The 24,697-nt window shown below is 60.0% G+C and overlaps 2 protein-coding genes across 7 annotated transcripts; one reads left to right on the top strand and one right to left on the bottom strand.

Moving 5' to 3' along the window:
• Positions 1-737: 737 nt before the first annotated feature.
• On the top strand, positions 738-24,434 carry LOC100074999 (rap1 GTPase-activating protein 1-like). 6 transcript variants are annotated; one of them, XM_029078319.2, is made up of 24 exons: positions 738-1,181; positions 10,516-10,609; positions 10,846-10,881; positions 11,006-11,053; positions 11,530-11,568; positions 12,028-12,255; positions 13,007-13,110; positions 13,851-13,929; positions 14,573-14,626; positions 14,772-14,855; positions 15,171-15,271; positions 15,385-15,514; positions 16,268-16,444; positions 17,890-17,961; positions 18,183-18,269; positions 19,464-19,616; positions 19,773-19,892; positions 20,188-20,291; positions 20,385-20,498; positions 20,597-20,726; positions 21,006-21,108; positions 21,455-21,531; positions 21,685-21,755; positions 23,915-24,434. In XM_029078319.2, exons 3-23 carry the CDS (start codon positions 10,864-10,866, stop codon positions 21,706-21,708), a joined length of 2,046 nt encoding a protein of 681 aa, XP_028934152.1. In that variant the 5' UTR covers positions 738-1,181; positions 10,516-10,609; positions 10,846-10,863; the 3' UTR covers positions 21,709-21,755; positions 23,915-24,434. The 6 variants fall into 6 exon arrangements, with proteins under 6 accessions (XP_028934152.1, XP_028934154.1, XP_028934153.1 ...); XM_029078321.2 differs by lacking the exon at positions 738-1,181 and adding an exon at positions 8,521-8,562; XM_029078320.2 differs by lacking the exon at positions 738-1,181 and adding an exon at positions 9,013-9,077.
• On the bottom strand, positions 1,180-5,661 carry TMEM139 (transmembrane protein 139). Its single transcript, XM_029078322.1, has 3 exons — positions 5,628-5,661; positions 2,422-2,703; positions 1,180-1,700 (listed from the first exon to the last, which is right to left on the bottom strand). Exons 2-3 carry the CDS (start codon positions 2,658-2,660, stop codon positions 1,316-1,318), a joined length of 624 nt encoding a protein of 207 aa, XP_028934155.1. The 5' UTR covers positions 2,661-2,703; positions 5,628-5,661; the 3' UTR covers positions 1,180-1,315.
• Positions 24,435-24,697: the final 263 nt, after the last annotated feature.

Here is a 24,697-nt window from a genome sequence, read left to right as displayed (position 1 = left end):
TTGGCTGTGCAGCACTCTGTCGAAAGCAACTGAGGCACAAACGTTGGTCGTTACTTCTGTAATTTTATTGTTGTTGGTGTTTTTAGCAAGTTGATCTCAGGGCGAAGGGTTGAGCTTCCCTGCCATCCTGGGGAGGGCAGTGCTTGTTGCCATAGGAACGGGGCTGTTTTCACCCCTCAAACCCTGGCAGGGCAATAATATTAATGATGTTGGTGTTTGTTAAGCGCTTACTGTGTGCGGAGCACTGTTCTAAGCGCTGGGGGAGATACAGGGTCATCAGGCGGTCCCATGTGAGGCTCACAGTTCATCCCCATTTTACAGATGAGGTAGCTGAGGCACAGCAAAGTGAAGTGACTTGGCCACAGTCACACAGCTGAGAAGTGGCAGAGCTGGGATTCGAACCCATGACCTGACTCCCAAACCCGGTTTCTTTCCACTGAGCCACACTGCTTCTGTTTGCTATGGGATGAGGGTTAGTTTCCTCTCAGGGTGCCCCCCCTAGTATTTTTGTCCCATAGAGAAACAGCGTAGCTCAGTGCAAAGAGCCTGAGCTTGGGAGTCAGGGGTCATGGGTTCGAATCCCGGCTCTGCCACTTGGCAGCTGTGTGACTGTGGGCAAGTCACATATCTTCTGTGTCCCAGTTCCCTCATCTGTAAAATGGGGATTAAGACCGTGAGCTTCACGTGGGGCAACCTGATGACCCTGTGTCACTCCCAGCGCTTAGAACAGTGCTCTGCACATAATAAGCGCTTAACAAATACCAACATTATAATTGTTATTATAAGCCCCGGGGAGGGCAGTATCTGTTTGAAGAGGGTATGGGGCTATTCTCCTCTCAGAGTGCTCATCCCCCTAGTATTTTTACCTCCCCTAGTTCTGGGGACTGTGACATTCCCCTGGGTGACCTCAATGGTTGCCTGACCTCGCAGTGAGGTTAGCCTACCATGCCCCTACTCTGTTCCGGGTACCGGAAGGAAAGGCTTGAAATTCCTGGGTTCTCCCGGGGTCCGCAGTGGAGGACTCAGGAGGCAAGGACGTAAAGTGCCGGGAAAAAGGACCAACTATCCCAGCTGCACTGCTTCCAACCTTCCTTCACACCCGCCCGCCCCGTGAGCTTCCGGCCGGTAGGGACCGGGTCCCGTTCTCCCTCTGTGGCGGTCTGCGACGGATCCACCTGACTGTGAGTGGCTAGACCGGTGTCCGGCTCATCGATGGGCTGGTCCCTGCGCCGCACCTGGAACGGCCTCGTGCCCCCGGGGAGGATCCCCGGTGTGGCTCCGGTTCGGTTCTGCACGCCCGGCAGGGCCGGCGGGTCTAGGTCGGGGACCAGGCGTCTTCGTAAAAAACGCTGTCGTCGCCCTCATCGTCGATCTCTCCGTAGGCAGGTGGTGGGGTGAGAGGCTCTGGCCAGGGGAGCCCCTCCGGCCCCCTCAGCGCCGAGGCATCGGACACGGCCCTCTGACCGCGGGGCTGGAGGCCGGTGCGCAGGGCTAGGCTACTGCCCTCGGATCCCACCCGTCTGATGCGCCCGAGCCCGTCGGGCCCCCCCGGAGTTCTCACTGGCCCTCCTCCCTCCGGCTCCTTCTGGGTCAGCGTGCTGTAAGCGGGAGGCTCCCCCAGAGCCGGCGAGTTTGGAGGTGCCGGAGCCCCTGATTCCATGGCCTCTTCGTATGTTGGCACCTCGAAGGCTGCGTTGTCCCTGTAGGAGAGATATGAACTAGTGGCAAGAGCTCATTCCTGGCAGGCAAAGGACGTGGGTTCTACTCCCGGCTCTGCCGCTTGTCTGCTGTGTGACCTTGAGCAAGTCACTTAACTTGTCTCTGCCTCAGTTACCCCATCTGTAAAATGGGGGATTAAGACTACGAGCCGCATGTGGGACAGGGATTGCGTCCAACCTGAGCTCCTTGTATCTGATCCAGCGCTTAGAACAGTGCTCGGCACATAAGCACTTAACAAATACTATTATTATTATTGCTGCCTGAGCAGCGTGGCTCAGTGCAAAGAGCCCGGGCTTGGGAGTCAGAGGTCACGGGTTCTAATCCGGGCTCCGCCGCTCGCCAGCTGTGTGACTTTGGGCAAGTCACTTCACTTCTCCGTGCCTCAGTTTCCTCATCTTTAAAATGGGGATTAAAATCGTGAGCCCCACGTGGGACAACCTGCTCACCTTGTATCCCCCCAGCGCTTAGGACAGTGCTTTGCACATAGTAAGCGCTTAACAAATACCACCATTATTATTACCATTTTCAGTCCCCCAAGCAGCCCCTCCCCAATGCCCTCAAACTGCCTCCCTTCCGTCTCTTAAACCCCGGATGCCCCACTTTGATCCCTCTCCCTGCCTCCATCCGAGCTCTCGGTGTAGAACTCCCCTTCTCCCAGCTGAATTCAGGGAAGGCGACAGGGACGACGCGCCCCCAATTTACCGTCCGGTTTCTTGGGTGGAGGGCGAAGGCATCAATGGGTGTTGCTGTCTCTGCCACCAGTCCCCGCAGCATGCCAGCAAGAAGGAGAGGAAGAGGAGGCCTCCGGCGATGAGGAAGATGAAGGCCAGGGAGGTTACGTCCTGCTCTAGGCTAAGCAGGGTAAAACCGATGAGCAGCGTCGCGCAGGACAGGAACAGCAGTGGTTTCGTCAGTTGCCTCCACCTCGGTCCAGGCACCATGGCTCCCTGGGCCTTCTGAACCCTCAGCCCCAGTGAGGAGAGACTGTCAGGGTCAGAGAAGTCAGACCGTCAGAGAAGCGGCATGGCGTAGTGGAGAGAGCACGAACCTGGGCGTCGCAAGGTTATGGGTTCTAATTCCGGCTCCGCCACTCATCTGCTACGTGACCTTGGGCGATGACTTCCCTTCTCTGCGCCTCTGTTACCTCATCTGTAAATAATAATTGCGGTAAAATGGGGATTGAGACTTTGAGCCTCACATGGGACGGGGACTGTGTCGAACTCGATTTGCTTATATCCACCCCGGCACTTAATACAGTGCCTGGCCCATAGTAAGCCCTTAACAAATGCCCCAGTTATTATTATTATTGTAGGGTAGAGTCCTGGAGGAAATCTGACTAGCCCCTGGCCACAAGCCCAACCAACTGGGGATGGAGTGAGTTTGGACGGTCTCGTCCCCGCCCGAAGGAATTCTCTTCGCTCCTTCGCCACGTGGGAGGCGATGTCCGACTGCCATCATACCACGATGAAAGTCCCGTGACTGCAAGGGTGTTTTCTAGACTGCTGGGGCGGCTGTGCCTGGGCAGTAGGGCTCCTAAGTAATAAGACTATCGTGATGTTTGTTAAGTGCTTACTATGTGCCAAGCACTGGGATAGGTACAAGATTATCAGACGGACACAGACCCTGTCCCGCATGGGGCTCACAGTCTAAGGAGAACAGGAATGGAATCTCTGTTTTTCAGCTGAGATAACGGAGGCACGGAGTTATGTGACTTGCCCCAGGTCACACAATATTGAGAATGTGAGGCCCACGTGGAGGCAAGGATTAGGTCCAACCTGCTTGGTTTATCTACCCCAGCCTTTAATCCAGTGTGGGCTGGGGTTAGTTAAACAAGTCACTTAACTTCTCTGTGCCTCAGTTACCTCATCTGTAAAATGGGGATTAACTGTGAGCCTCAGGTGGGACAACCTGATTACTCTGTATCTACCCCAGGGTTTAGAACTCCGCACACAGTAAGCCCTTAACAAATACCAACATTAATGTCTGGCACACAGTAAGTGCTTAACAGAATTTTAAAAAGTAAGTGTTCAGTAAATACCGTCGATTGTATCGTACTCTCCCAAGCCCTTAGTACCCGCGCACTGCACACGGCAAATACCTTTGATTGATTGAGTAGGGCAGGTTGGATTGGATTGAGCCCCAAATTTCTAGGCCACACCTAGTTCTAAAATCAATCAGTCGTTATTTCTGTACTAATAGAATTGGTAGCCCCAACTCCACCCTCAAGGATGGTACCATCTACTGTGGGGAGACCAGAATGAAAATAAACTCATTCATTGAGTCGTATTTATTGAGCGCTTACTGTATGCAGAGCACTAAACACATGGAAAGTACAGTTCGGCAACAGATAGAGAGATAAGCCCTACCCAACAACGGCTTCACAGTGTAGAAGGGGGAACAGACAACAAAGCAAGGAGACAGGCATCAATAGCATAAATACATTTCAACCAGGCAGGTAGAGTATAAGGATATGTTCGTAGGTGCTGTGGGGTTGGGGGGTTCATCAAAGTGCTTAGAGAGTCAGACCCAAACGCATAGATGACTCACAAGGGAGGGAGATTAGGGTGGGGAGAGGAGAGGTGAATAAACAAATGATTTCCCCCCATGGCTGGAAGCCACTGGCCCTCCAGGCAGAAGAATTAGGCTGCCGTTTTTCTCATCCAGTCTGGACGCAGAGGTGAAACTAAGGGTTAAGGAGATTTCCCGGCTAATTGTCTTTCTGCTGAGGGCCTGCATTCCTGGGCTAGTGTGTGTGGGACCGTTACTGTAGAGGCCGAGACTGGTGTCTTTCTCCTTCCTGCTCTCATCCTAATTCCCATCGTAAACAGGGTCATTCAGAACAATGGTCCATTTAACCCAAAAGATGCTTGAGATGTCTTGGTTCAGGTCTTGGAGTCAGGGGGCTGGACTAGATGACCCCCAGAACCTGACCACACACACAAGAGGTGTGTGATTCAGTCATTTCCATTGAAAACTTGCAAATCTTCCAGGCATTCCCAATCTTCCCCCGCCCCCTCCCCACCTTTTCTCCAGGGCAAGACCTACTCTCCCCTCCTCCTCCTCCGCATACCTGTCCTCAGTTCCTGGACTTTCCCTCCCTTCCCCCATTTCTAATTGCAGCCAATAAATAAATCTTACTGGTTTTCCTTAAAGGCAGGCTGACCTGGCAGGGAGGGGAGAGAATCCACTAACCCCCGGGCAGTCCCTCTCCTCTCCTCCCCTTCAATAAAAGAGCCCCAAGAGTGGAGGAAGGGAAGAGAAAGGCCTACACAAAGAGGATCCCCTCCCCCCAAGCAGTAGAGGGGTTATCTGCCTCAGCCTGGCTGCACACAGGCATTCCCGGAATCCCAGCCAGGGGACGAGGAAGCGGACGGGGAATGGAGAAGGGGACAGAGTCTCCAACCCAATCCCTGGAGACCAGACCTGTCCCCTAATCGATCTTTTCCCCAAACCCAGTCCCCTTGATCAGATCCCTCTGCTCTTCACCCTATCCCCCCAACTTCTTGCATGTGTTTTATCATGTTTCTTCCCCACTTCCCCGGCAGACCCTAGGTGCCCCAACCAGGTATACATGGAGCCTTCCTGCTCCCCGATATCTGCTCCACGCCCCCCCCCCAAGTCTCTTACCTCCCCAATACCCCTTTCGAGCCCGAAAGCCCCACAGATGGGGTGCCAGGGCCCACACTTCACCTTCCAGCAGCCATCGCAGCTCCCCAGTCTAGGGTCACCCCTTTGGACCACCCCCCCAGCCCAGAGTCCCTCTGAGCCTAAGGCAGTGGGAACCCCAGCCCAGGATGAGGGAGAAGAAGAGGAGGCCACCAAGCCACTCAGTTTTGGCCCCTCCTTTCCCTTGACCCAGCTCTCCTTGCCCTCCTCCCTACCCCTGTGTTCACAGGTGGGCATCTCACCTGTCTTGCACCCGCCGGAGCTCAGCAGGAAGCCTAGGAGGAGGAGGAAAAGAAAGGGGAGGGAATAGATGAGGAGGAGGAGGAGGAAGAGGAAGAAAAGAAAGAGGAGGGGGAGGAGTGAGGCTGGAGTCCTCTGCCCCACCTCCAGCCCAAATTCCTTTCTCTCCTGACCCTCCGCCCCACCTCCTTTCCTTCTCTCTCCCCTGGGTCCAGACTGCAGGCTGCTGACCGCATCCCTACATTCATTCCTTCATTCAATCGTATTTATTGAGTGCTTGCTGTGTGCAGAGCACTGTAGTAAGCGCTTGGAAAGTACAATTCGGCAACAAATAGAGACAATCCCTACCCAACGGGCTCACAGTCTAGAAGGGGAGAGACAGACAACAGAACAAAGCAAGTGGACAGGCATCAGTAGCATCAGAACCTCCTCCTTTCCCCTTCCCCCTAACGGAACTTCCTTCTTCCCCCTTCACCCCCGTATCCAACTCCTGGACTTTGGAGCAAAAGAAAAAGTGTGGCCTAGTGGAAAGAGCATGGGCTTGGGAGTCAGAGGACCTGGGTTCAAGTCCTGGCTCTGCTACTTGTCTTCTGAGGGACACTGGGCAAGTCACTTCATTTCTCTGGGCCTCAGTTACCTCATCTGTAAAATGGGGATTCAAAGCTGTCCTTCTCCTATTTAGACTGTGAGACCCATGTAGGACAGGCACTGATTCTGACCTTGATGACCTCTCTGCCTTCTGTCTCTCCTCGCTCCAGGCCACACTTCCCTCTGCTGCTTGGATCATTTTTCTAAAAAAACTGTTCAGTACACGTCTCCCCACTCCTCAAGAACCTCCACTTGTTGGCTCTTCACCTCCACATCAGAACGCCCCATTCCTCGGCTTTAAATCACTCAACCATCTTGTCCTCTCCTATCTAAGCTCCCTGATTTCCTACTACAACCCAGCACCCTCACTTCGCTCCTCTAAAACCAACCTACTCGCTGTACCTCAATCTCATCTGTTTTGCCGCCGACCCCTTGCCCACCTCCTCCCTCTGGCCTGGAACTCCCTCCACTTCATATCCGGCAGACCATCACTTCCCCCACATTCAAAGCCTTATTAAAATCACATCTCCTCCAAGAGGCCTTCCTGGGCCAAGCCCTCATTTCCCCCGCTCCTCCCTCTCTTCCTCTGGGCACTGCCTTCCTGCCCTTTATTCACGCCCTCCTCAGCCCCACAATACGGACTGTAAGCACCTCGTGGGCAGGGGATGCGTTTACCAATTCTGTTACTGTGTTCTCTCCCAACTGCTTCGTACAGGGCTCTGAATACAGTAAGCACTCAATAAATATAATTTTCTTGTCTCTTACCCAATACTTATTACAGTGCTTGGCACATAGTAAGGGTTTAAGAAATAACACTATTATTATTATTGATATTATTATTACTATTATTACGGCATGATTGCGTCTTTCCACCCCTCAACCCCCAGACCGGGCCAGAGTATGGGGCGGTGCTGGGGAAGTCTGGGGGGCAAACATGGGAAGGAGAGAGGTGAAGTCACTCTACTTGTGCCTGTGGCTACTTAAATCACCTTCCAGTTGTTTACTGACTCACCCCCTCTGTCCCCTGGATCATATTTTTTCATGGTATTTGCTAAGCGCTTACTCTGTGCCAGGCACTGTATTATATTAAGTGCTTATTATGTGCCATGCATTGTATTAGCCACTGGGGTGGATACAGACAAATTGGGTTGGACATAGTCCCTGTCCCACTGGGACTCACAGTCTCAATCCCCATTTTACAGATGAGGTAACCGAGGCACAGAGAAGTGAAGTGACTTGCCCAAGGTCACACAGCAGGCAAGTAGCAGATCGGGCGTTAGAACCCATGTCCTTCTTCCTCCCAGGCCCGTGCTGCTTCCCTACACCGTGGAATAGATACAAGTTAATCATATTAGAGACAGTAGGGCTCATAGTCTTAATCCCCATTTTACAGATGAGGTGACTGAGGCACAGAGAAGTTAAGTGAGTTACCCAAGGCCACACAGCAGACGTGGCAGCCGGGATTAGAACCCGGGTCCCCCGACTTCTAAGCTCCTGCTCTTTCCATTATTCCTTGAAGTCCCACACTGTCCCTTCTCTGTCCGGGGGAGAGAGAGAGGGGCAGAGAGAGCGAGAGAGAGATCTGCACACCCGCTCGGAGGCATTCTCTGCCTGCTACGTGGCCACGCCGAGGTGGGCGAAAGAGGGAGCAAGGCCAGTCCAGGTCCCCAGGGTGGACCAGAGGAAGACTGAGGGACTGGGCTCAGGAATCCCACTTCCAGAGGTCAACTAGGGCAGTAGGTTGGGTTGGAAAGGAGAAGAAATGAGGCCCAAGAGGAGAGATGGGGAGGTCTGGACAAGGTCACAGGTGGGTTGGAGGGGGATTTGAAACCATCAGCCTGACTGTAAAGACTGGGGCTCCAGCCAGTGCCCGGGGAGGAGAGGCCCGCCTGCGGGCTGGGAGCCAGAGGCCCGACACCCGTGGGGGAAGCAGAGACCGGAGGCTCTGGGGAGAGGCACCAGAGGGGTGGGAGCTGGGGTGTCCGGAGGCCCGGGGGGTGGGGTGACAAGGCGTCTGGGGGCCGGGGGAGACGGTGAAGGACGAGGTGGCCGGGGGGAGAGGCCCGAGAGCGTGGGGGACGTGGCAGCTGGAGGCCCAGGAGGATGGAGGACGGGGTGGCCGGAGGCTGGGAGGAGAGGCCGGGATGGGGCGAGGAGCAGGTGGAGGCCGGGCCCGGCAGCCGGGGAGGGGGCTCTGGTCACCCGAAGGGCCGGAGGGTCCGTGCGGGGCGGGGCGGGCTGCGCTACAGCCCGAGTAATTGATGTGCGGGGGGGGGGGGGGGGGGCGCTCGGGCCGCCGTTGCGGGAGGAGGAGGAGGAGAGACGGAGCCGGAGCAGGAGCCGGCGCAGGTAGGACAGCCGGGCCGGCCAGGCCCCGGGCATCCTCCCGGCCCCCTCCCGGCCTTCCGTCCGGCCCCAGCCTGCCTCGCCCCCACCCCTCTCCTCCCACCCCCCACTATCCTAGGTTCGGTGAGCTCCGTCCTAGCCAGCTCCCCCACCTCACGCTCCCCCCACCCCAAAATGGTTCTTTGGTGCAGGAGTGGGGGTGTGGGTCAATATCTCAGGGGGGCCCGTTTTTGGACCCTCAGCCTGGGTGAGACCCCAGTGTGTGTGTTTCGGGGCTGGGGTTATAAGGGACAGACTTGTGTGCGTGTGTGTGTATTCTGTGCAGAATAACTGCGACGTGCGGTTGTAAATGATCTCTGCGAGCGACTGTGCCGTCTCCCAGCCTCTATTTTCGTCTCTGTCTCTGTCTGACCCTGGCGGGTGGGGGCGGGGGTGTGTGTATGTGTGTTTGACGCCGACCGTTGTGTGTCTCCGTGGGTCTCTCGCCTGCGCGGTCCTTGCCGTTTCGTCTCTGGCCGGTGGGTGCAGAGGAGGGGGACGGGGGTGGGTGGGTAGGTGCAGAAGAGATGTGCGGGGGGTGAAGGGGTGGGGGCGGGTGCCCAGGAGGGGGTGGTTGCCCTGGCGACAGTCACGGAGCTCAGTTTCCTGTGGCTTCTTTCATCCCCATGCGCCGCCGGGAGCCTAGAAGGACGCAGCAAAGGGCAGAAGCCCCACCGGGCCGGGAGGCTTCCTCTCCCCTCTGCTTTCCGCCTCCCCTCCTCCCCTCCTCCCTCTGCCTCTCCCTCCCCCCAGCTCCTCATCCTCCCCAGTCGGGGCTGGGGAGTGTGTGGTGATGGGGTCTCTGCGATGGGGCCACCCAGGGACAACGAGATGCCAAGCTGGAGAACCAAGAAGATCGTGGGAGATCCAGGGGGATATGAGTGGGGGAAACATGGGGCGGAGGGGCATTGGGTGGGAGAAACAAGAAGCCGGGGTCAGTGAGGTGGGTCCCCCTCTCTCTCTCCAGTATACCCCCCGCCCTCAACAACTCTGCCCCTTTCCATCAGCCCTCAGGAATCCCTGATTCCCTCAATTTCTGCCCTGCGGACTCCCCAGCCCTCTCCTATCTGGGGGTCACCTTTCTCCTGTGTCCCCCCCAACCCATCGATAACCTGCCCAACCTTTCCCCGTCTCCTCCCTCTCCTGTCTGTCTGCAGTTCCCCTCCCTCCTTCCCTCTCACCACATCCCACATCCTCTCCCAGGTCTCTCCCTGCCCTGAGAGTTCCCCCTCCACCTTCTCTTCTCCCTTCCTCCCCCCTGCCGACCCCACGGGGGCCCGACGGCTCCTCCCCAGGAGTTTCCTTTCTCTGTGTGACCCCAGCAGTCCCTCCCCTCCCCTCCCCTGCCTCTCCAGGCTCCAGCTCCCCATTGGCAGGGCAGAAGAGGCTGGTTGGTGGGGGGGCAGGAGGTGGCGGGGGGGCGAGTAGGGTGGGGGGCGGCACAGAACCTCGAGAGAAAGGGACGAGGGAGACGGACGGCGGTTCGGAGCCATGTTCTCCCGCAAGCGCGGCGTCTCCTTGGGGACCCACTCAGGGTAGGTGGGGACTCACGCGGGGTAGGTAGGGACACCCCACCCCTCCCCGTCGTTCACCCCTCAATTCTTCCTCTCAGCCCCAACTCCATCTCCTACTCCTCCTTGAATAACCTCTGTTGTCCACCTCTCATCCCCAGGAAACAGCCTCTTACCCTTCCCACAACGCCTGCCCCTGAGTGGTTTGGGGGTATTATAAAGGGGGCTGGTGGGGAACGTGGAGGTGATTGGAAGCTGGGGGTAGGTGGGGTGGGAGTGGGAGGCAGCTGTGACAAGCCCCTGGAGTGAGCGCAATTGGCTTTGGAGGCGCCCCTCTGGGAAGGGCACCCGGAGTTGGGAAGGACCTGAGGGTCTGGAAGGGTTTACCCATCTCTCCTCCCCACAGGAAATCGGAGGACACCGAGCGCTGCATCCCCGAGACCCTCGACTCCCCAACCCGGGAACCTTCCCTAGATGCCCGCCCTCCAGACCCCTGCAAGGTGAGCAGCCCCTGGGGGGTTCCGGGTGAGCGCTGTCTCCCAGCAGGGACCACAGGACGCCCACCCCGGCCCAGCCTGGTTCGGGGCCGCGGTGACCCCTAAGATTCCCTCACCCTCAGGGCTGGGGCCCGGCTCCGTCTCGGCCTCGTCCGTCCTCCGAGCCTATCTTCTGAGCCCCGCTGATCCCCTCCTCTCATGCCCGGCCTCAGCTCTGACCACCTCATCTTCTCTTCCAGCCCATCGACCTGTTTGAAATGATTGAGAAAATGCAGGTGAGGGAGTGGGGAGGGAGAAGGGAGGATGGCGGCAGGGGGTGGGGGGAGCAAGGGAGGGAGGGTGCCGTTGGGAGTCTTGGGAGAGGTCACTGGAGTCTCACGCTCCCCGTGTCTGCCGCAGGGGAGTCGTCTAGACGAGCAAAGATGTTCTCTTCCCTCCCCACTCAAGGTCAGCATCTGTTCTCCCCCCGTGACCCTTGACTGTCGTCTCTCCCCACCCCCAACCAACTCCCCTCTTGGGTCTCTGCCCCCCACCAAATATCCATCCTTCTCCTCTTCCCTCTAGTCTCACCCTCCCTAAGATCTTTCCCTTCCTCCCTTCCCCTTTTCCTCCTTCTCTCCTCCCCTCTTCTTTCCCCTCTCCATCTCTCGCCAACTCTCTGTCTGTCTGTCTGCCTGCACACCCATCTGTGCAGACCCTTGTGGATCTGACTGTTGCAGGTCCAGAGCAAAGTCAGTCTCCCACTGGGACACCAGTCCATGGCCCCCGGTCTCCCACTGTGGGCCGGTGGCGCGGAGAGGAGAGGGGGATGGTGAGGGAGGGGTGGAGTCTAGGGGAGGAAGGTGAGGGATTGAGGGGATTCGGAGGCTTTGGTTCTCTCTCTCTCCTGAATCTCCAATGACCTCCCCGCCCCGTCCTTCCAGAGAGAAGAGGAGTACATCCCGTATCCCAGCATCCATGAGGTAAGACCCCCGCCCCCAACCCCTGCCGTACAGACACCAAGCCCCCTCCCAACCGCCCGGCCCCCAGCCAGCCAGCCTTCCAGCACGACCCCCCGAGTTGACTAAGTCTTCCTCTCTTCTTCTCCCACTCCCTTCTGCGTCACCCTGACTTGCTGCCTTTATTCGTCACTCCCAGTCCCACAGCACTTACGTACATTTCTGCAATTTATTTATATTAATGTCTGCTCCCCCCCCGCCCCGCCAGAATGTCAACTCATTGTGGGCAGGGAATGTGTCTGTTTAAATATTATTCTGTACTCTCCCAAGCGCTTAGTACAGTGCTCTGCACACAGTAAGCGCTCAATAAATACGATCGACCGAGTGACTTTGATCTTCAGCTCCCCGGCCCCTCCGCCCTCCCCCTTCTTCCAGCCCCGACCCCTCGCCAGAGCTGACTGGGGTCTTTCGCTCCCCACGCAGGTGCTGCGCAAGGGGGGGCCGTACCCCCTTATCATTCTGCCCCAATTCGGTGGGTACTGGATCGAGGGGACCTGCCACCACCTGGTCAGCCCCTCCACGGACCCCGCCGCGGAACGTCCAGATCTGCCATCCTCCCCCTGGGGCGGGCCCGGTCCCGGCCAGACCCCCCGCGTGAAGCTCGAGTGTGACCCCACGGCCAGACTCTACCGGAGACACTTCCTGGGCAAGGTGGAGGGGCCGGGGCCTGGAGGCGGGGAGGGAGACGGGGGTCCCAGGGGCTGTTCGGGGGCAATTCCTGGACCAGGCCACCTTAGAGCCTGGCTTTTCAACGGCGAAACCCTAACCCCGCTCGCTGCGGGCAGCGAGACGGCCGCCTGGGTTTTCAGGGATACTGATTTTGAAGATGTATTTATTTTTCTGATGGAAAAAGGATGTCCCTTAGAAGGGGACGCAAGTTGCAAACTGCTGATTGTTTCCCCGTGGGTTTGAAAGCGGATTGTAGAATCGAACACGACCTTCAAAAGCAGATCCCGGAAATCATCGCGGACCATTCCGACTGTATTCATTCTTTCGACTTAGCATGGCCGTCGGCTTCAAGAGATGCCGACAGTTGTCCTCTTCCGGGCTATTGCAGCCCCCCCCTTCCCGTGCTTAGAAAGCAGACCCCGGAGGCTCTTGGAACAGAAGGGTTTTCTTGCGCACGTGGATTGCCATCAAAAACGGGTGACTCCATGACCCCCGGCCCTTTTGAGTTTCGACCTAGGAGGCCGCTTCAAAAAATCTCTGAGTTCTAGAACCCTGCCCCCGGGTGGCACCTCTGGCATTTTTCCACCTGGGCCGCTGGCACCCGGCTTGGCAATTGCTGTCGAAGGAGGAGAGGAGAACTGATGTCCGTGGGGAATGGAAGGAGAGCAGGGGATCAGGGAGAGGCGAGGCCCCTCAACTGGGTGACGTGGCTCTCCCTCCCCACCCCCTCCAGGAGCACCAGAACTTCTACGCGAGTGACGTGGCGTTGGGCTGCCTGGTGCTGTCCGTGAGATATGAACCCGTGGGGGAGCAGGACGCCCTGAGGCTGCTGTTGAGGTATGGGATGGGGCGGCCCGGGGGGCCGGAGCAACGGGAGATCCTGGGGGTGGCCCAGGGGAGATTTAGGAGCTTCAGAAACGGGGACACCCTGGAGGGGGAGCTGGGGCTTGGGTGGCAAAAGTGTGAGGAAACTGAGTCCCCCTAACAGCCCAGGGAGAATTCTCCCCAGAAGGCTCAGTGCTGAGGCTGAGACTCATCCCATTCGTCCTCGCTCCCAGCTCAACCCTCCCTCCATCCCCTTCCCAGAGATGCTTGGGGGCTCCGGGCCGTGACCCTGTTCGGGCTGAGGTCAGAGGTCGCCGGCAGCTCTTACCACAGCAGAGCTTTACCCCAGGCCTGGCCGCAAGCGGGAGGTTGGATAGGACCAAGGACGGATGAGGATCGGACAGCGGAAGAGCACCGGGGAGGGTTCGGAGTCCCGGCCTCGGAGGTCGAGCGTCAAGGCCAGGGGTTCAGACCCCTGCTCCCCCATGGCGGAGTGGATAGAGCAGGGGCCTGGGAGTCAGGAGGTCATGGGTTCTAATCCCTGCTCCACCAGTTGTCTGCTGTGTGACTTGGGCAAGTCACTTTACCTCATCTGTAAAATGGGGATTGAGACTGTGAGCCCCACATGGGACAGGGACTGTGTCCAGCCCGATTTGCTTGTATCCACCCCAGCGCTTGGTCCAGTGCCTGGCACAAAGTAAGCGCTTAACAAATGCCATAATTATTTATTAATGATTATCCCTCCCCAACAGGACTCGGTTGGGCACCAGACAGGATGTGATCCCCATCTCCTGCCTCAGCGAGTTCCCCAATGCTGTACAGATGGCCAAGGTGAGGCCAGTCCCTCCCCTCCTTATCCCCTCCCCTAATCCCTCACTCCTCCCACCCCTGTGCCCCCACCCTCTCCTTCCTCACTAAGCCCCCTGAGTCACCTACTCCTTCCCTTCCCTGTCCCCCCTGCTCTGCCTTCCTCCTGGCTCTTCCTTGGCCCCCGCTTCCCGCCTCCCCTAATCCCCATCACCTCACTGTTGCCTTTCTGTCTCCTCGCTAGCTTCCCCCACACTTCCCCTAACGTCTGTTACCCACTGACCCTCTCCATTAAAGGATGGGGCCTAGTGAAGCAGCGTGGCCTTCACAGGACTGGGGGTCAGGAGAGCTGGGTTCTAATGCCAGCTCCACCACTTGGCTGTGGCTTGACCTTGGGCAAATCACTTACCTTCTCTTGGGCCTCAGTTTCTTCTCGGTAAAATGGGGATAAGATACTCGTTCCGCCTCCCTCTTGGACTGTGAGCCCCACGTGGAACAGAGACGGTGTCCGATCTGATTATCCTGTGTTTTCCACAGGTCTTGGCACATAGTAAGCCCTTAATAAATAACCACTATTATTAGTGGTTATAATTATCGTCGCCTCGGCCCCCGCGTCCCCTCCCCCACCCACTCCCGCTGCTGACCTCTGTCTCTCTGGTTCCTGCAGCTGCTGTGTGAGGATGTGAATGTAGACCGGTTCTTTCCCGTTCTCTATCCCAAGGTGAGGATCTTCTCCCCTGTCAGCCACGTCTCTCTCCCTCCCTGGGCCGTCCTTTCGCTCCCACTCTGCTCTCCCAGCCCCCTAGGCTTCCTCCTCTCTCCTCCTGTATCTCAGTTTCCGATTATGTGCCCCCCCCCCCGACCAGGCCTCTCAGCTCATCGTGGCTTTTGATGAACATGTCATCAGCAACAACTTCAAGTTTGGAGTGATTTACCAGAGAGCTGGACAGGTGAGGCTGGGGTCAGGGGCTGGTCGGACTGGTGGTGGTGGGGGTCGGCGGGGGGACGCTGTTAGATGGGCCACTGGTCAGATGGGGGCCGTTGTTGGGTCTGAGAAGGCAGGGGAGCTCAAGAAATCACGGTAGGGTAATGGAGGAAGGGTCTTCTGACAGACTAGCTCTCCCCACCCATCTAATTCCTGGCCAGTCCAGGGACCGTGGAGGAAACGGAGAAGAGGAGCCCAGAGAGCGGGGGGGACGGGCGGGATTGAATGATTTCTGACCACGTGGCCCCATCCGCTCCACCCCCATCATGGTATCCCCCAGACTACAGAGGAGGAGGTGTTCAGTAACTCGGAGGAGAGCCTGGCGTTCCGAGAATTCCTGGAGCTGCTCGGGGAGCGGATACAACTGCAGGATTTCCATGGGTGAGACCCCTTCCCCCTCCCCCAGCCTCCATCCCCTCGTCCTTCCAAAGCCTCCCATCACCCCAGCCCGCCCTTCCGGGTCCCCGCTCCCCCCTGATTCTGCCTCGTCCCAGGTTCCGCGGGGGGCTGGACGTGCGCCAGGGGCAGACGGGCACCGAGTCCGTGTACACGAGGTTCCGGGGGAAGGAGATCATGTTCCACGTCTCCACCCTCCTGCCCTTCACCCTGGGCGATGCCCAGCAGGTGGGCCTGGGGCAGAGGGCGAGGGGGGAGATTGTGTGTGGTTGTGGGGGGGTGGTACCTGGTGGCGGGGGGCAGATGAGAGGGCACCAGGGAGCCATTTGATAGTACGGAGGATTGGAGGAATCGGGGAGCACAGCTCCAGGCTCACCCTCTTCCCCGGGGTTCCTTGTTTCTCCAGTCAGTGGGGAAACTGTAGTCCAGAGAGTGGAGGGGGCCTGCAATTCCCAAATGGGGCTGGAAGGGGGTCCTGCCCAGGGTCCTCCCCTGGGGCCGGGAGGAATCTTAGGAGTTTAGGCCGCAGAGGAGTTTGGGCTGAGCCTGAACTGGTTGGAAAAGGGACCCAGTGGGAGGAGGAAAGGGTGAAGATAATGCTATTTGCTAAGCACTTACTGTATGCCAAATGTGGTACTAAGCGCCGGGGAAGATCCAAGAAAATCAGGTCAGACACGGTCCTTCTCCCCCATGGGGCTCACTCTCTAAACAGGAGGGAGAACGGGTATTAATCTCCATTTTAAAGATGAGGAAACTGAGGTCCAGAGACGTTAAGCGATACTCCCGAGGTCACACGGCAGTCACGTGGCCGAGGCAGGATCAGAACAACGGTCCTCTAGCTCCTGGGCCCGCGCTCTTTCCACTAGGCCACGCTGGTTGACGGGGAAGAGGATTAGGGGTCGGGGCGCAGGGAGCCGGAGGGGCTGGAGGTCCTGAGCTGGGTGGGGGGTGATTCCCTGACCCCGCCGGGTCTCCCCGCAGCTGCAGCGGAAGCGGCACATCGGGAACGACATTGTGGCGCTCGTGTTCCAGGAGGAGGACACTCCCTTTGTACCCGACATGATCGCCTCCAACTTCCTGCACGCCTACGTTGTGGTGCAGCCCGTGGTCCCCCCGGCATCCCCGGAGGGTCACCCCCGGGAAGGCACCCTCTACAAGGTACGGACCACCCCTCCTCATCCCCGCTGGCCCCCTGTGGCCAAACCCCTTCCGGGAACAGGCCCTTCCCTCCAAAAGGCTCTTCCTAAAGCATCTCCAGGGTAACCCCCCCCAACGTACGACCCTCGTGGCCTTTCACAAGGAACGGACTCCCTGAGAGGCCCTTCCCACCTGTCCAGACACCTGATAGCCCCCCGGAGCCCACCACTGGAGTGGTCCTGTTTCTAGCTGGCTAATCTCTGGTCCATACAGATTTGGCGTCGGATGCCTTAACGTCCAGTATTTTTATTTTCAACACCCAGTCTCCCTCCACTTCAGCTGCTGCTGCTGAGCTCCGTGGCTCAGAAGCGGCGCCTGTGTTCACAGGAACCCCGAAAGGGGAACTCGATGGCTCTGAAGCGATTCGGAGGCGATCAGGAGTGTCCCCTCGTTTTCCCCCGGCCCGGTGACGTGCTCTAGGTTCTGTGGATCGCCTCCGAAGACAGGCATAAGCAGTGGAACACAACCGCTCGATCCATCGGTGGCATTTGTCGAATGCCCTACCGAGTACTAGGATACCACCGTAGGAAGACACGGGCGCTCTCCGGCCTCGAGCTCATCCTCTAATGAGGAAGGCAGACAGAAATGATTTTCAGGTAGTAAAAGCCCGAGGAACGACAGATATAGCAGGGAGAGATGCAAAAACATTGACCAAATAACCGAACGTTCTTCCGGCGTATATATCGGAACGCTTGTCCGTTCCTTCGGGATTGGCAGAGGGGCGGTCGGTATCCTCAAGTGCCACGGGTGGCCACCCTCCCCTCCCCCATGCTGACTGTATGTCCCAGTTTTGGCTGGACAGTCCTGGCTTTTTATAGGCTCTTCGTGGCAATTTTAGAAAAATATTGAACTGTCCCAGCTAAACGGGTCTGCCTCCCTCTCACATCCTCCCCTCTCATTTGAAATCCTTGAACTATCCTTGTCTGGAGCATGCTTAGTACATGCTCTATTATGGGCCCAGAACATGCTGGGACTAGTGATACGAGCTTTCCGGAACGATGGAAGGCTTTAACCCCACAGTCCTGGCCACCCTCAAAGAAAAGGAGAAGGGGGAGGGCCCTGACATCCCTGTTTTCAACAAAAATACGGTCGGTCACCCACTGGGAACGTGCCCTGTACCAAGTATCTGTTCCCATCCTAGATTTTCCCACAGTCCCGTCCCCCCAAGGATCTGCTTGTCCACCTCCAGTTGGTGGTATTTAATTGAGCACTTATTTTGAGCTTGCGGAGCACTGGATTAAGCACTTGGGAGAGGACAATAGAGTTGGCGGACGCGATTTCTGCCCCCAGGGAGCTTACAGTCTAACATGGGCTTTTGCCAGTGCGGAGTCCTCGACACCTGCCTCCCCCCCCCCACCCCGGCCACACGCACAGCTGGCCCTCACTAACCCATGTCTCCATTCCAGGTGTCGGTCACAGCACGAGATGACGTCCCCTTCTTTGGGCCCCCGTTGCCCAGCCCAGCTGTGTTCAGGAAGGTCTGTGCCTCCCCCGCCTACCCAGGGCCCAGTGGGTGAGAGGGCAGGAGCCCGGGGTTGGGGGGGATGAGTTGCCAGGGCAGGTGTGCCAGAGCGGGGCCTCCAAGAGGAAGAGCGGGATGGACATGGAAGGGGAGCAGGGTGGGGGTCATGGACTTCCCTGGGACTTGCTGCTCCTGGCAGACCCTCCCTTCCTCTTCCCCCCCCGGGCCCCCGCACAGGGACCCGAGTTCCGAGACTTCCTCCTGGCGAAGCTCATCAACGCAGAGCACAGCAGCTACCAAGCCGACAAGTTCGCCAAACTGGAGGTGACTCTACCGGGGTCCGCGTCATCCCAAGGGGATGGGGGGGGAGGCAACGAGAGAGATGGGGAGGGATGATGGGGGAGGACTGCGGTGCGAACGGCAGCGGGAGCAATGGTGGAGCTGGATGAGGAAGAGAAGATCGCGCCGAGACCCAGGAAGCCTCCGATAACCACCGTAACTAGGCAGTGGCGTAGATACATGGCCATCGGACCAGATCCGGTCCCTGCCCAACACGGGCTCCCTTTCTAAGAGGTAGGAAGGATGCCCATTTTACAGGTGAAGAAATCGAGGCCCGGGGAAGTGAAACGACTTGTTCAACGTCTCAGAGCTGGGACTAGATCCTGGGGGTGTCCTGTTTCCTGAGTCTTGTGCTGTTTTCACTAAAGCGGTCTGCACTGATTGACTGTAGACTGGAAGCTCCTTGCGGGCAGGGAAGGTCTCTTACACTGCACCCTCCCAGGCGCGTAGTTCAGTGCGCTGCTCACAGTAAGCGTTCAGTAAATGCCGTCGATAGGCTGACCTGGTGTGATGGAGAAGGACGTCGGATGGCTGGTTGGCAGCGGGGGTGGGTTCGGGGTTGGATTAGGAGAGGGAAGGGGGCGGGCGGGCAGGTTTGGGGATGGGACCACAAGGAAGCGGATGCGAAGAGTCCCCGTTCTTCTCTCGGCTCCCTCCGGGAAGGTCTGTTTCAGCTGGTCGACTTGGCTCGTTGGGAGTTGGGGGGGGGGGTTGTCTGTTTGAGAAGCAGTGTGGCCTAGTGGAAGGTGTATGGGACTGGAAGTTAGGAGACTTGGGTTCCAACTCGGGCTCCGTGGGACCTTGGGCCACACGTAGAAATTCTCTGGACCTCACTTTCCTCCTCTACGAAATGGGGATAAGCTAAACCGAGCGCCTCCTGCGGGACGGGGCCTCGGTTGGATCTAATTGTATCTGTGTCAGCGCGTAGCACGGGGCTCGGCTCATAGCAAGTGCTGAACTAATTGGCAGTCGGCATCGTCAAGGGTAGTGGGTCCCAGCGGCCCGGAAGGGTCCGGGTCACGGGGCCCGTGGCGGGATATGGGGTTACCCGGGGCTCCCCGGGACGGTCCCTGAGGGGCAGAGCCCCGAGGGGGCAGCAAATCGTGGGGGGTCGGGGGGCCCCTGAGGGTTGGATCCTGGACCCCGGGAGCTGAGCGCCCCCTCCCGCCGCCCCGGCAGGAGCGGACCCGGGGGACGCTGCTGGAGAGCCTCTTCGAGGAGCTGCAGAGCCGCAGCTGCAGCATGATGGGGCTGGACTCCGGGGGTGGCGAGGACGAGCGGATGGACTACGGCGGCGGCGGCGGCGGCGGCGGCTTCTTCGAGAACTTCAAGGTGGCGCCCGCCTCCCCCGCCCCTCCAGTGCTGGCGTGCCCACAGGGAGGAAAACTCGGGGGGCTGGACCTGGGGAAGATTCCCCCCCCGCCACCCCGTCCTCTCCTGCGCCTGACCTCCTGCCCTCTCGTATTCATCCCGCCTCCCCGACCCTAGCGAGTAATCCGGGGCCGCAGCCAGAGCCTGGACACCGCCGGCCTGTCTGGGAAGAGGCAGCCGGCCACGCCGGCCCCCCCGTCCCCCGGCCTCGCCGAGACCCCCAAGGCCATCGCTGCGGTGAGGGGATCACCGGAGCTCCTGCCCTCGATCCTCTCCCCCCCGCCCCTACCCACCCCTACCTCGTCCCTCTCCACCTCGGCTTGCTTTTCCAGTCTCTGTTCCCGACCCACCACTTGCCGCCCGTCTCCCCACTAGCCTATCTCCTCTCCCTCTCCCTGTCTCCCTCTCTCCTCCTCCTCCCCCATCCCTTTCTCGCTCCCTCCCCGATTCTACGCTCCTCCAGGTTCACTCCCTCTTTCCCTGACCCCATTGCCTCCTCCCGCTTGACGCCGGGCTCTCCCTGTCCCGTCAGTCCTTCGCCCTCCCCGGCCGAAGCCCGTCTCGCCCCCGCACGCCCCGTTTCCCCGGTCGCCGTTGCAGTGCCATCGGCATCGAGAACATTGAGGAAGAGAAGAGGTGAGGCGGGGCGATGGGGCCAGGTGGAGGGACACGGTGGCGTGGGGGCCCAGGGCCCGGGACCCGCGCCTCTCCCACCTCTTTGCCCCACAGGGAGGCTGCGGAGACCACTCAGAAGGTCTCAGAGGGTCTGGGCCCCTCCTTCGATCTCAAGTCGGACGGCTCCTCCAGCCCCAGCTCCCCAGAGCTCCCCCGGAGGAAGGGCAGGTGAGGGAGAACGGGGGTGCCGCGGCGGGGAGGGGCGAAGGCATTCGAGTGCCTCCCGCTCCGCGACGCCAGCCTGCCCCCTCTCCCCGCCGGCGCAGGGCTCTCGGCGGCCCAGGAGGCGGTAGCGGATACTGTCCGATGCCCCCGCTCTCTCGCTCCTCGTCCAATGGGAGCAGCTGCTGCGGCGGCCTGAGGGACCCCGACGGCTCGGAGGAGGAGGCTGAGCCTGTGAGTGAAGGGTGGGCGGTGGGTGGTCCTCCCCACTCCACCCCGTCCTCCGAGCCCCCGGGCCTCACCAGAGCCTCCTCCAGAGGGATCCCTGCCCCTTTCATTCTTCCACCCCCAACCTCCGGTCCTTCCTGTCAACCACGAGCCCCCCCGTCCCCCGGCTCCCCCCACCTGTGGCCCCTTCAGACTGACCAGCCGCCCCCCGGCCCCTCCGGCCTCGGATTCCCACCTCCTCCTCTGACCCGCTTGCCGCTTCCCGGCCGGCATCCGGCCCCCCAGGTGCTGGCGTTCTCCTCGGACGGCCACCCCCCGCGGGACTCACTGATTCAGAGCGTGTGGCTGGACGACGGGGCCTGCACCCCCGGCGGCGCCGGCTCCCCGGGTGAGAACCGCCCCCCGCCCCCCCCCGCCCCCCGAGCCAGGCCGCCGTCGCCCCTCGGCACGGGGAGCCGGTGGGAGGCCGGTGCCGGGACCGGGACAGGCCCTCCAGCGGAGAGGGCTGGGGCCCGAGGGCTCAGGCTAAGGCCGGTCCGCCTCGGCTCTCCCCCTCATCCCACCACTCTGTCTTTCCCCTCCCAGATGCCCCCGGTTCTAAGGAGGCTGAATTAGTGTCGGTCAATCCGTCGATCAGTAGTATTTGTTGAGCGTGTCCGTGTGGGCTGGGGGAGGAACTGCCCCGCCCGGAGGCAGAGGGATGGACAGCGTGGCTGCCCCGTGTCTGGTTGCAGTCACCCGCCTGCTCCGCTCCAGCAGCTCTGAGGAGAAAGGGAAGGGTAGCAAGCCGGACTCCCAGCGCTACAGTCCGGTAGGTGCCCTGTCCCCCGCCCGGCCCGTAGTGGGGGGCGGGAGGAAGGGGCATTTCCCTCAGTTTCATTCCCCCGCCCTCCCTCCGGCCCAAGTTCACCCTGCCTCGAGCCCCGGTCCCACCCACCACCCTCTCCCCTCTCCTGTTCCGCAGGCCTCCATTCTGTGCTGTGTGTGACACGGTCCTCCGGAGGGGTGTGGCAGTGCATGCTGGGTAATGCACAGGTAACCAGCCCGGGGGGCCCTAGGGCCTCTGGGCGGGGGCCGCTCCCCGCGCCCCCCCCCCCCCATCTAGAGGACGATTATCCCCATCCCACTTGTCCCGCCTCATCTTCCCGGCCCCACTTCCCTCCAGTCAGACCCGCGGCTCCCCGCCCCCGGCCCCGGCTCTGCCCTGCTTCTTCCTGGGAGCTACTTGGTAGGCCCGCCTGCCCGCCTGCCCTCCTTCCCCACCTTCCGTAACCTCCCTCTCCCGCCCTCCGGGGCACACTTGGCTCCCGCCTGCTCGCCCACCCTCCTGCCCCTTGATTTTTGAGTTCTCGCTGCTTTGCGACTCCATCCTCCTTCGCTCACGAGCTGGTCTCTGTCCGTCTCCCCCGTCTGTCCGTCCGCCTCTCCCGCCTCTCCCCGTCTGTCCTGGGGGGATCAGAGAGCCTGCCGTAGGTGTCCTTAGGGAGGGGTAAAGCCTCAAGGTCACCGGGAAGGGGCCTCGGGGGGAGGTGGCCTCTGCCCTGTTCCCTCGGTTTCCCTCCGGCAGCGGAGTAGGGGCGACCCCGGCAGGGAAGGCCGGGAGACCACAGATCCCCCACCTGGCACCGTAGTCCCGCCGGTGCTGATCCGCGGCCTCCTCGGCGTCTAGGGGGAGGGACCTCGGCCCCCGTGAAACCTCTGGGTGAGGGAGGTGCCGGGGAGACGGGACGGGGGTGACGCAGTCGCGCCCCGTGGCAATTCCAAGCCACGAGCTGGCACCGCTTAGGCCCACCCAGCAGCCGGGTGAGCGGGGGGCTGGGGACCGGAGGGCCCCGGAGGGGAAGCAGAGACTAGTCTCCGGAGTGGGGTGACGCTGGAGGGGATGGAGATTTCTCCCAAGCTGGGAGTCTCCTGAGATCTCCGGGGAGCCTCCGCAGGGGTGGGGTTGACATCTCGGGAGGCCGAGAGAAGGAAAATAAAATTGAATTGTTTCGGGATAGACCGGTGAGCCCCCACGGGGGAGCGACCCGGATGAACCTCACTCCGGTTCTCGTCCTAGAAGGCCTGAGGAGTGGAGGGTCCTCGGGGAAGAGCAGAGGCAACTTAAGGCTGGGGAGGGGGGGCGGCGGCGGGGGTCAGAACCGGCCCCCGACGTCCCCAGGAACTGGCTGCGGCCTCCACGTTCCGTGGGGTCTGGAGATTCCTCAGGGAGCCTCAAGCGCAGTCCCAGAAGCCAAATCTTCTAGACCCAGAGTCAGAACACCCCCCAGCAGTGAAATGTGCAGCCAGCCCTGGCGTTTCCGGAGAGTTCTGCCCAAGGGGTGAGGTCAGGATCAGAGGTTGAAGGGGACCCACCCCACCGTAGACCCGAGCGGATTACGCGTCTCTCCGGAATCAGTTCGTCGAGGGCTTATGCCGTGCAGAGCGCGGCACCGAGCGCTTGGGTCAGTGAAACGGCATCAGGCTCGATGATCCCTGTCCTCGAAGAGCTTAAAATATAGCAGGGGAGGCACGTATTTAAAGAGATTACAGGGGGGAGAAAGCACTATGAAGATTTCTACGCAAGCACAGTGTGGGGGAGCGAGTGCCCAAATGCTTAGGTAACGCGGAAGTGGTAGAGTGGCAGTTGGCGGGCAATCAGAGTGGGCAGATGAGGTTAACCGGGGAAGGCTTCCTGGAGGAGATGGGCTTTTAGCAGTCGGGCTCTGAAGATGTGGGGAGGAGTGATCTGTCGGATGTGAAGAGGGAAGGGGTTCCAGGCAGGAACGAAAGGGCCAACCCAGGGAAAGAGGGAAGGTCAGATGCCTCTGATGGAGAAATAGAAAGTTAAGGTTAGGACAGAGGCCCAAATCGGTGGCCTGGGGAGTTAGACGCCGGCTGACGAAGGCTGGCCGATTCCCCTCGACACGGCTAGGTAGGCCAGGGGCCCTCGATAGCTGGGCGGAGAGGTCGAACGGACCCTGGAGGTGATGAGGAAGAGGGTTAGATCTGGGTGGGTTGCCCCCCACTCCGAGCCCCTCTCCACAGGGCAGCGGGTCCTGTCCGCGGGCCACCACGGCAGCTGCTCTCGGCTCCCGGCTGCTCCCGACGGGGACCGTCTCTGCCTCTGTCCTTCCCTCGTCCTGCCTTTCCTTGCCTCTGTGCACCTTCCTCTCTCTCTTTCCTCTCTCTGTATGTGTGTCTCTTTCCTGTAGGATTCTCCGGTGCAGTGAGGAGCCCGGCTGTTCCTCAAGGGACCCCGGCCTCCCTGCTTCCTCCTGCCTTCCCTCCATCGCCCCCGCTGCAGCCGTAGGTCTGTCCGTGCATCTCGTCCGCTGCTTCGGGAGAGGAGGGGGTCCGGCTGGAGCCTGCCCCCCCCGCCCCAGCAAGAAGATCAAGGTCTCTCTGGACGGAGGAGGTGCCGGGAGTCCAGCGGTCCCCCGCCTCCTCCCCATCGTCGCCCGGCTGGTGCCCCGAAACCCGGCCTGCCGTCGGGACCCTTCCAGGAACCGAGGTAATCACTGTCCCTGGAAGAGCGTGTCAGCCCGCGTACCCCTCTGCCTTCCAGGTTTCCCCTCGGCGTCGATCCCGCTCCCCCGGGCCTCTTGGTCCATCCGTCCGTCTTCTGGCCTTGCTCCTTGGCAATTTGGGTCCCTCCCCACTCGGCCTCTAGCTTCTTGTGTCTCCGTAGCGTCTCAGGCTTGGCAATAAAGAGGCTCTGAGCGACGCACCCGGCGAGGACTCCGGGTGGTCCCTTCTGTGGGCGGTGAGGCGGGGGGCATCCGGAACTCATTTCTGCTCTGGCCTGAGAGCCCCCGGCAGGGGCTGGGTGCAGGAGGAATGCAGGGGGCTGTGGGTAGGTGGGTGAGAGGTACCGACTGACAGCTGGGATGGGTCCAGTGAATGGCATCTGGCTCCAGGTTCCCTCTACCACCTGCCCTCCTCACTGCATTCTTTCTGGAACCCACAGGTGCCGGGGCAGGCTGGGGGGGCTCACG

Source organism: Ornithorhynchus anatinus, chromosome 13, assembly GCF_004115215.2.
Source record: "Ornithorhynchus anatinus isolate Pmale09 chromosome 13, mOrnAna1.pri.v4, whole genome shotgun sequence".
Lineage (NCBI taxonomy): Eukaryota > Metazoa > Chordata > Mammalia > Monotremata > Ornithorhynchidae > Ornithorhynchus > Ornithorhynchus anatinus.
This window is presented reverse-complemented; position numbering and strand designations above follow the sequence as displayed.